The sequence below is a fragment of the Bombus terrestris genome, chromosome 14 (assembly GCF_910591885.1).
Source record: "Bombus terrestris chromosome 14, iyBomTerr1.2, whole genome shotgun sequence".
Taxonomy (NCBI): domain Eukaryota; kingdom Metazoa; phylum Arthropoda; class Insecta; order Hymenoptera; family Apidae; genus Bombus; species Bombus terrestris.
Window position 1 is genome coordinate 7,993,005 of NC_063282.1, and position 14,168 is coordinate 8,007,172.

At 27.7% G+C, this 14,168-nt stretch overlaps 3 protein-coding genes across 9 annotated transcripts; 1 reads left to right on the forward strand and 2 right to left on the reverse strand.

Annotated features, from left to right (window-relative positions):
• The first annotated feature begins 39 nt into the window (after positions 1-39).
• Positions 40-3,314, forward strand: LOC100643299 (KAT8 regulatory NSL complex subunit 2). 3 transcript variants are annotated; one of them, XM_048411974.1, is made up of 8 exons: positions 40-174; positions 686-937; positions 1,026-1,207; positions 1,297-1,465; positions 1,659-1,974; positions 2,064-2,186; positions 2,266-2,406; positions 2,492-3,314. In XM_048411974.1, exons 2-8 carry the CDS (start codon positions 693-695, stop codon positions 2,738-2,740), a joined length of 1,425 nt encoding a protein of 474 aa, XP_048267931.1. In that variant the 5' UTR covers positions 40-174; positions 686-692; the 3' UTR covers positions 2,741-3,314. The 3 variants fall into 3 exon arrangements, with proteins under 3 accessions (XP_048267931.1, XP_048267930.1, XP_003400833.1); XM_048411973.1 differs by having other exon boundaries at positions 55-187; XM_003400785.4 differs by having other exon boundaries at positions 55-187; positions 1,674-1,974.
• A 2,276-nt stretch (positions 3,315-5,590) lies between these two features.
• Positions 5,591-11,410, reverse strand: LOC100643176 (zinc transporter foi). Of its 4 annotated transcripts, none has more exons than XM_048411972.1 (12): positions 11,201-11,410; positions 9,644-9,759; positions 8,838-9,559; positions 7,938-8,002; positions 7,587-7,824; positions 7,336-7,505; positions 7,059-7,247; positions 6,800-6,950; positions 6,451-6,720; positions 6,203-6,379; positions 5,923-6,110; positions 5,591-5,857 (listed from the first exon to the last, which is right to left on the reverse strand). In XM_048411972.1, exons 3-12 carry the CDS (start codon positions 9,547-9,549, stop codon positions 5,711-5,713), a joined length of 2,307 nt encoding a protein of 768 aa, XP_048267929.1. In that variant the 5' UTR covers positions 9,550-9,559; positions 9,644-9,759; positions 11,201-11,410; the 3' UTR covers positions 5,591-5,710. The 4 variants fall into 4 exon arrangements, with proteins under 4 accessions (XP_048267929.1, XP_048267928.1, XP_048267927.1 ...); XM_048411971.1 differs by having other exon boundaries at positions 10,708-11,410; XM_048411970.1 differs by lacking the exon at positions 9,644-9,759.
• A 676-nt stretch (positions 11,411-12,086) lies between these two features.
• Positions 12,087-13,880, reverse strand: LOC100643743 (40S ribosomal protein S9). 2 transcript variants are annotated; one of them, XR_002308343.2, is made up of 5 exons: positions 13,741-13,880; positions 13,215-13,453; positions 12,838-13,024; positions 12,420-12,623; positions 12,087-12,310 (listed from the first exon to the last, which is right to left on the reverse strand). XR_002308343.2 is itself a non-coding variant. In XM_012316495.3 (4 exons), exons 2-4 carry the CDS (start codon positions 13,435-13,437, stop codon positions 12,139-12,141), a joined length of 582 nt encoding a protein of 193 aa, XP_012171885.1. In that variant the 5' UTR covers positions 13,438-13,453; positions 13,741-13,880; the 3' UTR covers positions 12,087-12,138. The 2 variants fall into 2 exon arrangements, 1 of the variants encoding a protein (XP_012171885.1); XM_012316495.3 differs by lacking the exon at positions 12,420-12,623.
• Between the last annotated feature and the right edge of the window lie 288 nt (positions 13,881-14,168).

The window sequence follows — 14,168 nt, forward strand, 5'->3', positions numbered from 1 at the left end:
TCGAGTTATTTATCATTTATTTGTATATAACTTCAGACTAGCTGCACAATCGCCAATAATTTACATTTCACGATATCTTAATCTTTTTTTGATTCTCTTGATATATCCAGAAATACGCTGACGGTGACAAGCGTGATTCAATTGGCACTGTCTTTCCTTCACGGAAGAATTGATGTAAGAGATCACAGTAAGTTTCTAATAGAATAATGCTTCGCGGCTTTTTTAAGTCCCGCTCAGTTTCGTTTTATTCGAATTTTCACAAAAACCAATCACATGTCCGTCTCATTCTTTCGAAATCCGTACATACATTAATGAGACTTCATTCAACATCTCACGTATAAAATGGTGACGACTACCACTTGTTACAAATACGTTTTATATTACAATTTTATTTTATAAAATGGATGTAAATTCGAACATTTGTAATAAGTTATGTATACTATAATTTTTTATATTTAAAATATCGTTCGTTATCGAAATTATTTTCAACGAATGAAATTAATAAAATTGTTTTGTTTTCCGCTGTAAATTCTCGCGCCAAATTTGAAATTAGAATATGAGAAAATCACACTATTTTGAATCTTATTTTCAGAAATAATTCATAAAATGCAGTTATCTTGCGATTTTTTCTTATGCGTTATGAGGAGCTTATAATAAAATTTTATAATTTTTATTTATTTTATAGGTAAGTTATGTTCCGTATCCCAAAAACAACAATGCCTGTGACTATTGTAGCCACAAAAAAGCCCAAACAAATGCAAACATGCTTATATTCATCTTATGAATGCTCACAACCTTGTCTTGATGGATATACTTACTGCGCCAAGCATATTCTTGAGGATCCAAATGCACCTTTCAAGCAATGTGGCTTTGTATATAATAGTAATGGCAGAAAATGTCAAAACCCTGCACCAAAATTGGATAGAAGAGATATTTTGTATGTATCAAATGTAAATTTATTGAATATTTTGTTTATTATATATTTTAAATTACATATGAAAAATCTATCTAATATATATATACAGATATTGTACTGAGCATGCTAGAAAAGCCCAAATAGCACGTATAAAATCTACAGCAAGACATTCTTTACCACAGACACCTGAAATGCTCTTACTTAATTTAAGTCACTATGTTAAGAAAACAGATTCAAGTACTGAAGATACCGAAGATGAAGAAGGAAAAATCAAAGCATTAGACCCTTTTAGTAAGCTTTGATCTGTAGTCTGTTAATAAAGGAAAAATTAAAGCTAATTTTAAATTAAATGGGAATATCATATTAAAATCGTTTTTTAGCTGAAGTTGATGCATACAGAGTAAATGCAAGTGGAAGTGATATTTTGGATTATGCAAGTTCCTCTGATAGCGATATTGAACCTACAGCAGTAACTGATACTTTAAGAGGAAGTTATCTTGATGATAGTGATAATGAAAGTTTATATAGTGCACAAGAAGATCCTTTAAAGTAAGAATATACTTATATATAATTACTTATACTAATTTATTATTTTATTCTGTTCTGTAGAATAACAGCTAGCTTGCTTTGGCTTGAGCAAATCTTAAAAATGAGATTATATCAATTGTCTTTATCTTTACTTACTTTCCTTTCGTAGTTGCTTTTTGCAAAAATTAAACAGTAATTTCTATGGAATCATTAGTATTAATTTTTTAAGGCATGCTGGAATTTTTACTGCTGAGGAGGTGATCTACATTGCACGAGAAAAACTAATTAGACTGCAATCACTTTACATAGATCAGTATAGAAGACTGCAGTACATATTAAGAGAGAAAAGACGAAAGTATTTACATGCCCTTAAAAAGGAAAAGGAAACGTTATGTAGTATACATGATCAACCAAAAGAAACTGCAAAAGAAAAGAAAATTTATGAAAAACTAAAAGCCTTAAATCGTTATCATAGACGAAGTGGAGCTGAAGCTATATTATATAGAAAATCTTTAGAACGTAGAGCACAGGTTAAATGCAATTTTATTATTTTGTATAATATATAATGTTAATACAATATACGATGATAATAAAAATTATAATTATGTATTCTTTATAGGCAACTGAAGGACCCACACAAAAAATACCAAGTATATCAAAATGTATCTTTACAGAAGGTGGAGTAAAATGTGGAGAGAGAACTCTTCCTGCTGCAAAACATTGTCGCAAACATATCCTTAAAGTAAAATAATTTTATTTAATTACATAATCATGACATAAAAAATGTATAAAATATTTAACAAATTTTATTATATCAATAGGATCAACATCAAGTTTTATTCAAAGCATGTGGAGCAATTCGAGCAGATATAGAGTGTCATGAACCAGTACCTGTAATTTTCGATACAAATTGTGTGTTTCACATGAACTTACCATCTGAATGTAAATTGGAAACTATGAAGGTAAATATTTAAACAGATATTTAAACAGATCATTGATAAATGTGAATAAAAATATTAATTTTATTTACTATTACACAATATTCAGTTTAAAGAATCAAAACCTGAAACACAGGAAATATCAGCAACAGATAATCAATCTGTAGAAATTGATGTAGTAGGAGAAATTCAAGAAATTGATCCAGACGATGATATGGCAGGATTAATGAGAGAGATGAGTGATGCTGCACATATGAAACCAGTATTTAATGAAAGTTTAAATAGTGAAGCTAGTACAGATACAGCTTTTAGTTTATCAGCACAGATGAGTGATAGAGATGATCTTGTTTCTGTGTGACAAGGTTTTTTTCTATGACTCCAAATCATAAAATATTAATGTTTGTTGTTACATAATTATGCAAATTTTATTTGTGAATTTTATTCAACTTAATTATATTCTTACCTGTATATTAAGTGCCTAAAATTAAAAGTGATATGAAGTCAAACATGATTATTGTGTGACAACAAAGTATATGTGTGTCATTCAGAATAATCGTAGCGTATCTCCAATTTTATTAAAAACAAAACTATACCACAGACATGTTCAAGACGATTTTTAAGTATTAGTATAATAATGAAGTTTCTCCATATGTACTACATTTACCGTATTAAAATATTGATAACATTTCGTTACTTGTATTTGATTGATCCAAGAACATTTCATAAAAGCTTGTTTTTCTTGAAAAATCAATAATGGAAGTTACACTATTATTATTCTAAACTACTCATATGTATTAATATAATTTATATGTTCATGTATCTGTGTACATGTGCAGTTACTAACAATCACTTTCATTTGTAAATATTGTGACAGCCACTGTCACCTTTTCATTGTACAACTTTAAAATAAAATACAAATGCACCTTCTTAAATGATTATTTTATTTCCTCTATTATGATATTTTTCCAATAAATTATTATTTCAATATTATTTATTTTTTGATGTTGTGTTTCGTTTAATACTAAAGTTAACTGAGGAGAATATAATGTTCACTACAAATAAAGGATTAAGTATAACATCTTAGAATAACTATTAATAAAGTAGTTATCAAAATGTATTACAGCAAATAAGAACAAATTTGCTTAAAAAAACAATGAGCTCAAAACAATGAAATATTCCTTTTCTAATATAAAGCAACAAATTTACTATTTCCACTTATATGTAAAAGAAATTAAAATCTTCCATAGGATAGAGTAATATATGAACATTTTTCCAAAAACTAACGTTTATGCTTTCCATTTAAATTTTTACAAAAAGCGCAAATCATTTAGTTAAATACACTAGTATTAATATAAGATATAATGTAAGAAAGTATTTTGCTTACAAGAATATAACGCTTTTTTTCAATTTTTACATTTTCTGTAAAAAAATACATAGTTATTGATCATGGTATTAATCATTAACATACAAACAAAATAGATGTAACTTACAATAAGTAGATGAGGTTTTACCATAATTTGGTTGTTTAAATAGTAAATTTTTTAAGTAATAAAAAAGTGCACAATATATGTTTTGAAAATGAATGTTCCGCTTCATTACAACAATAAATGCACTGTATAGAAATAATTGCAAACAAATTTTGTTTAAAACGCAGTTTTAGAAAATTGAAGATATTTCAGTTTTTTTTACAATCGCAAATAATGGTTGTATTTTCTTATGTAAGTACAGCTAAAAATATTTAGCTCAGAAATTTTAATTGTGTATTATCTTAAGACATGCAGATATGTACATATAATTGTAATTACCAATTCAACAATTGATAATTATTGTGGCAGTATGAGTATTTAAAATTTTTAATATACTCAATTATGAATAGTGATTTACCGCCTCAGTTTATCTGTGTCCATACTTGATGAATTTACTTTGTGCACAAGTGTATCTATAGTTACATATAACTAGAACATGTACTCTGTGACATTATCAGTAATCATCTTATTTGGTAGTTAGTTACTGAAACACAAACTTATATATATGCACTTTCTTGATAGTATTGTATAATATTTAGAACTTTATGCAAATGCAAAATAATTACAACAAAACAATTTGAAAGAAATAAGCACCAAAGATTCAAAAAATAAACATTTTCATACTAGTTTAAAATGCATTTATGATCAAGGTGTCTAATTTTCCATAATTTAATAATAAATGACTTGATAACACCGCTTTTTCTTTCTGATCTTATAATTCAACTAATATATATCTATTTCAGCTTAAAATTATCATAAAGCATATAGAGCACTTTGTTAACTTTTATAATAATACATTCATGATAGAATTACGTATAACATTGATTCAATTACAAAGTATTTATATAAAGTTGTATTTATCTAAATTATTATATCAAAATAAAGAATGTAATTATTAAATATATCACAATTAAACTTGGGTTCTGATACAATGATAATTGTAAAACACATACATATCATGTAAATGCTAGGTGTCTGATAACTAAGAAGATAACATAGATTTTAATTATAATCGTTACAACAGTCAATACATATTCATACTGACATGTATCTCACCTAACTACAGAATGAAAATGTTCATATTGTTTATAGAGAATCGGGTACATTAAACTAAAAATATTTTAACTAAAATAAATGTCAATGAAGTAATAGCTATTCAATTTTTGTACATAATTTTTCTTATATTAACTAGAACATTACATCTCTCATTTTTTTACGATGTAAGCCAATCATCATTTACAATTAATAGACCTAAAATAAAGAACTGCATGGCATTTTCACAAATTTATGTGGTTTTAGTAATAAAATATAAAAAATTATCTGGTAAAAAGTGATTACAATTACCTATCTTTATAATAATTTATCAAATAAATTGCAAAATTTTCAACTTTTAGCTTGAATCCTCACTGTTTTTATTGTTTTCAAAGAACGCAATATCTCAAATATAATTTTTAATAAGCATACTTCAAATATTGTCGTTGCATTTGAATTACCTAACTTTCTTAAAGTTGTTTAGCTCATTTGTTCTTGTGCACTGAATACTCTTAATATCGTAAAACATTTATTCCATTATAGTACCTTCTTAAGTTTTTAATAACAAACTATGTTGCTATCAATAAGAAATCTTATGTTAAATGTGAGAAGGAGAAAAAGTAAATTGTTTATATTATAGTAACAGTAAATATTGTTTCGGTAAGAATGGGCAGTCAAAGCTTTATTGACTTAATTGTTGACTGTAAATATAATTCTAGGAAGTACTGCAAGCTTACCATTGTTCAAAAAACTTGTCAGTCTTTGTAGATTTAATCACTGAATATATTTTTAAGATCGTGTTCATAGAGCGCTATAATTAACATTATTCCAAGGCCACACGATAGCCCTAACGCTTGTAAAATACATTGCCATTGAGAACTACGCTCCACAGAGTGACTTGAAGATAATTCTGGAATCTATATAAAACATTTGACGCTTAATTATAATTACGATTAATTAAATGAATTAAAATTATACTCACCATATCTACTAATGCTATATATATAAACATTCCTGCAGCAGCTGCAAATATCCAACTACTTATAGCAGGAGTGCTCCCTAATAATACTCCAAATATCATACCAAACAAACAAAGTATGGAAGATAACACATTATAAAAAACAGCCTGTTTAGCACTCATACCAGCTTTTAACAAAACTGCAAAATCTCCTGTTATAAAGGAATAAAGGATAAAAATTTTGAATATTTTATAAGATTTAATAAGTTATTTATTTACTATAAGTTATGTTTTTATAATGTACCTATTTCATGAGGTAATTCGTGACAAAATACAGCTATTGCTGTGGAGAAGCCACCCGCTATATTTGCTGAAAAAGCAGCGCCTATAGCCATACCATCTGTGAAGTTATGCAAACCATCACCCATTACTACCATCCAAGCAACACTAGACATAGATTCAGGTGCAGAATGAACATGACCTAAACAAATTTTTCAATTATATCGTTTAACAAATATTATATCAGAGATAAGATAATATATTTAATAGTACCATGTGAATGAGTATGACCATGATGTTTCATTTCATGTTCGCGTATAATAACAGTATAACTTTCTGATTCATTTAAAGGTATATCTGCACCATCCGTGTTTTTCTTAGTATTTACAATTGAATCGTCTAATCTCCAATCTTCGGTTGGTTTCTTCTCTACATCATTCGTCATAATTTTTGAAACTGAATTGCAGTTAGACGTCAATGGTTTTTCCTCCTCAATCACAGGAGGTCTCTCATGGTTATTATGTTGACGGTTATGATGATTATCTGAATAATAAATATCCTCTTTACCATAAATAACATTCTTTAAAACATAGAATAAAAGCATTAAATATTTCATTAAAACCTTGACTAAATCGTGGCATTATACCTTGATCCGTGCTAATTTCACCATAACAATATGGATACGACGAATATTTGTGTTTGCAAAGTTTCTCTCCAACAACATTGCTGTTTGGTCCATCAGTTTCTCTCATTACTCGAACACGTGATGGAAGCTAAAATTACAAACAGTTTTTATTTAAAAGTTTATGTATTTTATAAACACATTAGAAAAATTTATATATTTTTATTTATCCTAATATCTTTTTAGACCTAATATTTACTTTATTGCGACGTTGTCGAAGTTTCCTCCATTCTGCTAACATAGTTAAAGCTTTCTCCGTAAAAAAGAATAGTGCAAGACCCATCATTGCAACTAGCCCTTTCCACATATTCATGTTGTCTTCCTCTTTAGAATCTAATTCAACATGGTCATTATGAATATGTTCGTGATTATGATGTGACATCATCGCCTAAGAGAAGAATAATTCTTTCTTATGTAGTAATATAATTTATTTTCTTTATGTTAAAAAATTATACTTATATTATATAACATCTTACATGTGGCAAAAGATGAATAAGAGCATCACCACACAATGTTCCTACAGCAAGTGCAACTAAAAATTGCAATAATTGATGATAATAAATTTTACCCATGAAAGGTATAACAGCTACACCAAGTAAACCACAGAGACTGATTACTAGAATACTGATTGTTGAATAGGCCCACACTAAATAGGAGAGTCATGTATTTAGAATTCTATAATAATTAAAAATATCAAATTCTAATTGATATTATATTGATTATATACCTTGCATCATATTTCGAGCAACGTCTTCTCCATGATATTTATTAATTATTGGTTTATAATTCTCTGGTACACGAATACATCCATTTCTCTCTGAGCTTGATTCACCTGCTAGTTGGTAAACAAGAGCTGGACACACGCGTTCAAAAAGCCAACTTGGTAATGTTGAATTATTATTAGTGATCAAATTGTATGGCATATCTCTTGCAACAGTACTTAATAATTCTTTACTACTTAAGCACTGAAATAGCGAGATTGTCATTTATGAGAAATATTTAATTACTTAAGAAAAAAATTAATTTATTTGATTTCTGTATGATAGATTGTAATCTTAATTGTTACAATTTATCTCACCCGTTCCTTTTTAGCTCCATTTTCATGTTCTGGTAGGCCATTATTTTGTAAATTCTTTGACTTGTCTACACAAAGAAAAAATTATATATTTATTCATAGTACTGAAAAAAGACTTATACTGCAAAGTTTTGCATAATATTTATTTAATCTAAAAACACAAATAATTCATATAATAAATGTGTTTAAAAAGGACAAATTGGAAAAATATTATAATACAATATAATATAATACAAAATATAATACAAATATTATAATATGTATCTTCATAATAACAACATTTTTATAATAGGATGTGACTGATAATAGAAAAATGTCAGTTATCTACATAGAGGATAACATTACACATGATATGATTATTTAACCACTGATATCTTGTACAGACAATAGAAGTTTTATCAAATTTTGTTTATTCATTCATAACTGCAGAATGAATGTTACAGATTCTTTTTAATTATGTTTTTCTAGCTTTATTTTATGCATTAAATACATTTATTTCATAAGATATCATGAATACATTTTAATATAATTGTAAATAAGTGTTCAATGAAATCAATAAATAACTCTATGAATTAATGAATCAAGGTCAATTGAAAAGGAGTTTGAACTCTTAAGTTAAGCTAAATTATTATGATCAAGATGATTCTCATATTGAATAAAGATAAAATATTATCAGCTTATATATACATAAGAGCAGATGTAGCTTTATTTCTTATTATGATTGATAGGTTGGTAATTGGTAATTAAAAGTAGTATACCATATATGTATAATATAGACTGATCTTCAAATAAATTCTTAAATATAAATTTTTTTTAAATTATTATTAAATTAATTCAAGTTCTTCAATTCATTAAAGAGATATGTTTCTAATAATGATTTAATCAATAAATTAAAAAACTTACCCAGTGAATTTTCATTTTGACCAGTAACAGTATTATGATTTTCTAAGCTTGATATATCTGTTAATAATCTCAACAGTCCTAACTTTTTTAATAATTTTTCAAAGCCTTCCATTGTTATGCTTGTACCATCTCCATAAGTTTCAAAAATCTTTTTAATGAAATATTTTTCATCTATAATATCTACATTTCTTTTTGTCCTAATTCTGTTAAGAGGATTTTGATCTCCGTTAAATTGTGCTGCATTTAATTCATCATTGTGCATAATTTCAATTTGGCCTAGCCTTTCTAATATTTCTATATCTTCTAAGCTTTTTGGATCTTCCCCTATTATTGGGATTTCAACATTTTCGTTAACTTTTACAATTTCTGTGTTTTTGTTTTTAGTATAGATTTCATTTGTGGCAATTGGTACCAATAATATAGTTTTGCTTCTGCTATTGTTATCTAACACATTCGAAAATTCAACAGCACCATTGTTATAAGCACCTAGATTATTTAAATTTAATTTTCTCACATTCCTCTGCTGTGTATCTTTGGATTTTATTAATAACCAAGATGGTTGTAATTGTTCATTAGGTCCTAGCTGCTTCTCAGAGTTAACAAAATTATGAGTTGTTTGTCCCGCTGTTGAGAATTCAGTATGTGCTGAACATGGAGTGTGTGCAGCACATAAAACACAAACTACACAAACTGTGACAAAATGATGTGACATGTTGTATATTCTGTAAAATGAAATAAAAGATTTTGATTTAAATATAGTTAATTTATATGTATATGTGCATATGTGTAACCTTATATTTACCAACCTTTATTACCAAATAATGTTTATATTCAAACTATTATACAGCATTATGGTCTATTCAAAAAATCATTACATCAGAGTATAGGCAATAAGATATTACATCAAATAGGAAGTAGCTATCTATGCAACAATCACAGTGATAATGAATCCAATTACAGCTAACAATGTTACTGATTATATATCATATATTTGTTTAAAGAAGAAAATCATACATTACATTTATAAATTCAGAATATATTATAAAATGTAACTAGTTGATTAGTTAAGTTAATAGATTTTATTATGAAAAATAAATAACAACATTGTGAATAACAATAAAAATAAATATTTAATATTTAATTTTTCTTATGCAAATGATAAATATAATTTACAATTTTTTATAGTATTAATATTTAATAAAACAAATTCATCATTGTCTTATGAAATCATAGATATAAATTATATATTTTTTACACTGAAATGTAATTTGCAAATGTTACAATGATAATTTAGTGCTTTTTCAATGTTCCTTGCATTATAACTTCTAAAAGTGTATACTACAAATATATTATTATTTCTATTTATAAAAATACAGATTAAATTTTGATCAGCACATTATTCTGTATATTACAGATATCAATACTGTAGATAAGATTAACAAAATGAATATGCTCTACAATAATAGCAATTGATCTAAGCTTAAGTAGTGATTAATTTCATTCTAAAGAATGAATATATTTTCATAACAATAGATATAACAAAGACTAAAATTAGGCTTTAATATCATCTCCTCAATGAAATTTTAATAATTATTACAATATATCAAATAAAAAACGAGTATTTTACTTAATTATCGTTATACATCTACTTTTTTACTACACATGAAAATTACAAATACATAATTATAATTTTTATCACATAAATTAAAATTGTAAATAAAAAAAAAAAAAGATTTTAATCGCGCACAAAACACATAATTTAGCTATCTTGTCAACTGATTCTATCGACGGCAGTATGTAATGAATGACAAATTCAAAGCACACAATTTTCATTTATAAGTCGTGTATTAATCCATCGTAAATTACACACTTTCATTTAAATGTTAAGTAAAAAAATTACGAATGCACAACAACTCGATAGCTCCCACTCGATATGGAAATGTTAATCAACTAATACAAATAGAACTAATCGCAGTTTATAGAGTAGAAAAACACATAATAAAGTAAAAGATGAAAAAGCGCGCATTTTATGAAACAAAACTATGTAAACGAGCCAGGATGCATGCGCGACGTATCGTATCCGAAATAGTCAAGGTGTTCGATGTTGCGGTCGCTCCTTCAAAAAACCGTATTTTTAGCTGTCAAAAAGAGAAGGAGATTCATGGTTATCGCCCTCCTTACCCTACCCCGCATTCTGTCCATGACAGAATTTAGAATTTAGGTTAGAAAGGCGGTCTCCCGCTTTAATACAAAAAAAAGAAGTGTCAAGTTTTGGCTCGAGACCCGACTGTTTTTTGTCAGTATACGATATCAGATGAACGGTCGCCGGATTACACTATAATAGCACACTGTCATCTAATTACCTTTATTCAATCAATGAAACAAAATTCCCGCTAGGAAGTGGCATATGCTAATTGATCGAGACGCGCTCACCAGCTTGCGGAAAGCTCGCGAAGTCCCACGTTAACGTAAGAAGAATCTTCTACTTCTACTCTTGTCTCTGTCCCCTTTCTTCCCTCCTCGACCAACCGCCGATCCAACTCCACCGCGTGCAACAAGTATACTCTGAACATAGTAGACTGACGAACTTCGAGCCAGGACCGACAAACTTCGAAAAATTCTTCGATATTACGCGATCATTGGTTTAAGGTGGTACTGTCGCGAGTCCGTACGTTTCAACTGGCTTCAAATTTCAACGGGTCATATTGCCAGCACTGTTCCTATGCGGCGCTATCTTCCAACCTATTGTAATAAAAATTCTTGATCAAGGACTTGTCTTATTTCAGGTTCAACTTATTTTTTCTCGCGACATACATTGAAAACTAACATTTTTGGCAGGATTGTTTTATTTCAATATATTTAAAAATAAATTTAAATTAAAATAAATGAAATACTTTTCCTTCAATTAAACTTGATATAAGATTATTTATTTCTGTAGTCATAGGATAAAAATTACACATGTACATGGTTCAGTTCATTAATAAAATTATAGAAATATACTAATTGTAAATTATTAACAAAATATGAATATTTAGCTGATTTTCATTGTTGAAACGATATATTAGACGATATTAATACATAAAGTTATTTATTTCTTCATCCATATTATGTAGGAATTTAATAATTTCCCCACTAATTCTGCATTTTCCTATTAATATCTTACAATTTTCAGCCGATAATATTGTTCTTTTAAACATTAAGCTTATATTATTCAAAGAAGTAGGAATTTAAAAATCAGAACTCAAGAAATTATTGAACATTTAAGGTATACTTTTATTTAAAGTATTACAAAACAAATGATTTAATCTTCTTCTTCCTCTGGAGCAGCTCCTCCGCTTCCCTTACGCAAGTTCTTCCTCTTGACACGACCAGGTCTACCACCACCAAATGGAGATTTTAGAGAGAAGTCAATGTGCTTTTGTGAATCCAATCTCACAATGAAAGATGGAATGTTCACCACTTGTTTGCGCACTCTGGAATAGGAATACATGTTATGTTTCGTATTTCTACTTTCCAATAATTTGTATCTTTAACGCTTTAAGATATTAATTTATGACTCTATTTAACATATAAAGAATATACCAATTATATATTTTTAACGCGAATACGTATCCGTAAGTACGCGACAGACGTTAAGTGCTAGTTTCCTAACACTCAAGTGGCCTGCCTGAAAGAAAATATTAATACACAGTGCCGCATATTCTTGAGTATCATAGCTACCCAGCCAATATTTAAAATCACATTTTTTCTACTGTTTTCATTGGACAATCAGGAATGTTTGAATACCTGCAGTAGCCAAAAGACTATTACTCTCACATTTCATTATTAGAAGAAACTAAAAATTGTCTCCAGCTATGAAACCAAACAAGTATTTACTCCTTATTTGGTGATTAATCTGGAATTTACTATTGCCTTAAAGATTAGAAAGAATCTGTGTATAATCAGATATTTCTTGCCCATTTTTTAAGGCATATGAAGTATTCTATTTAATGAAATTTACCTAATATGACGTTGACGAATAAGCACACGGGCATGATGAATAGATTTAGCAAGTCCCAATTTGAATACTTGAGTTTGAAGTCGTCTTTCTAAGAAATCCTCAATTTTCAAGCCAAGAACATAATCAAGTTTCATACGGCTTTCATCTAACACTCCAATTCTTACCAAGCGACGCAAAAGAGCATTTCCTGATAATTACATACTTTAATAAATAAAAATTAAAGTATACAAAGAAAACATTAAATGCATGATTTCATCAGTAGAAACAAAGAAATAACATCAAAATGATCAGACAAGAGGTGTCAGAAAGTAATTCATCATATAAATCTAGTAAAAAGTTTATTGAATGAAAGATATTAGTAAGAATTTATGTAATACCTTCGAACAAACGTTTAGGATCCTTTTCTTCCAAAGTAAGAAGCTCACGAGCAGCTTTTCGAATATTTGCTAGTGTGTATTTAACTCTCCATACTTCACGCTTGTTACGAAGACCATATTCACCAATAATTCGCAACTCTTGATCTAAACGAGCCTTCTCATAAGGTCTCCTTGGAGTAACATAAGTTTTTGAAAAAACTGAGGGTATCCGTCCGTTAACCATTTTGTATAGTCGTTACCTAATATATATTTAATAAAAAATATTTTCTTTTATTTCATAAATATATGTAATATTTAAATGAATAAATTTATTGTAATATTGTAAAATTATGCTTCTATATAAGATAACGAAAATAAGATTTATTCGAACCACGTGTGTTAAGAACGTTAAGAAACAATCAATTCGAAGAGATATTTAAACTAAACCTAATATAGTTTAAAATACATTAAATATTGATAATATTAGAAATTGTTATTGTTACTGAAATAAATTAAATTTTAAATGACTTCTAAGTAAATAACATACCTTACTCGACTGCGTAAGAATAACGACCACACCACGCTGTATACGAAGTAGAAATGGCCGACATCCTACTGTAAATTATAATTCTGAAGCGAACACAGCGCATAAACAGGAAATCCGGTTCGTTTCAAGTAGCGGGCTTTCTAAGAAATATTTTATTACACAATACATAATAATATTATATGTACTATTAAGATTTAATATAAATTAAAAGAATTTATAATTCTAATAATAATACACCAGCCTATATTATTCATACTGTTTAGAAAAATTAATTTTTATTTAAATAAAAGTATTAATAAAAAATGCGCTTTAATGCTGAATATTTTTAAATATTTTTTAATTATAATTTGATAGTTTTTTTTATATAATAAATTTGATATATTAATTATATTTGTATAACTTGTCTTAATGTTTAACATGATAAACAT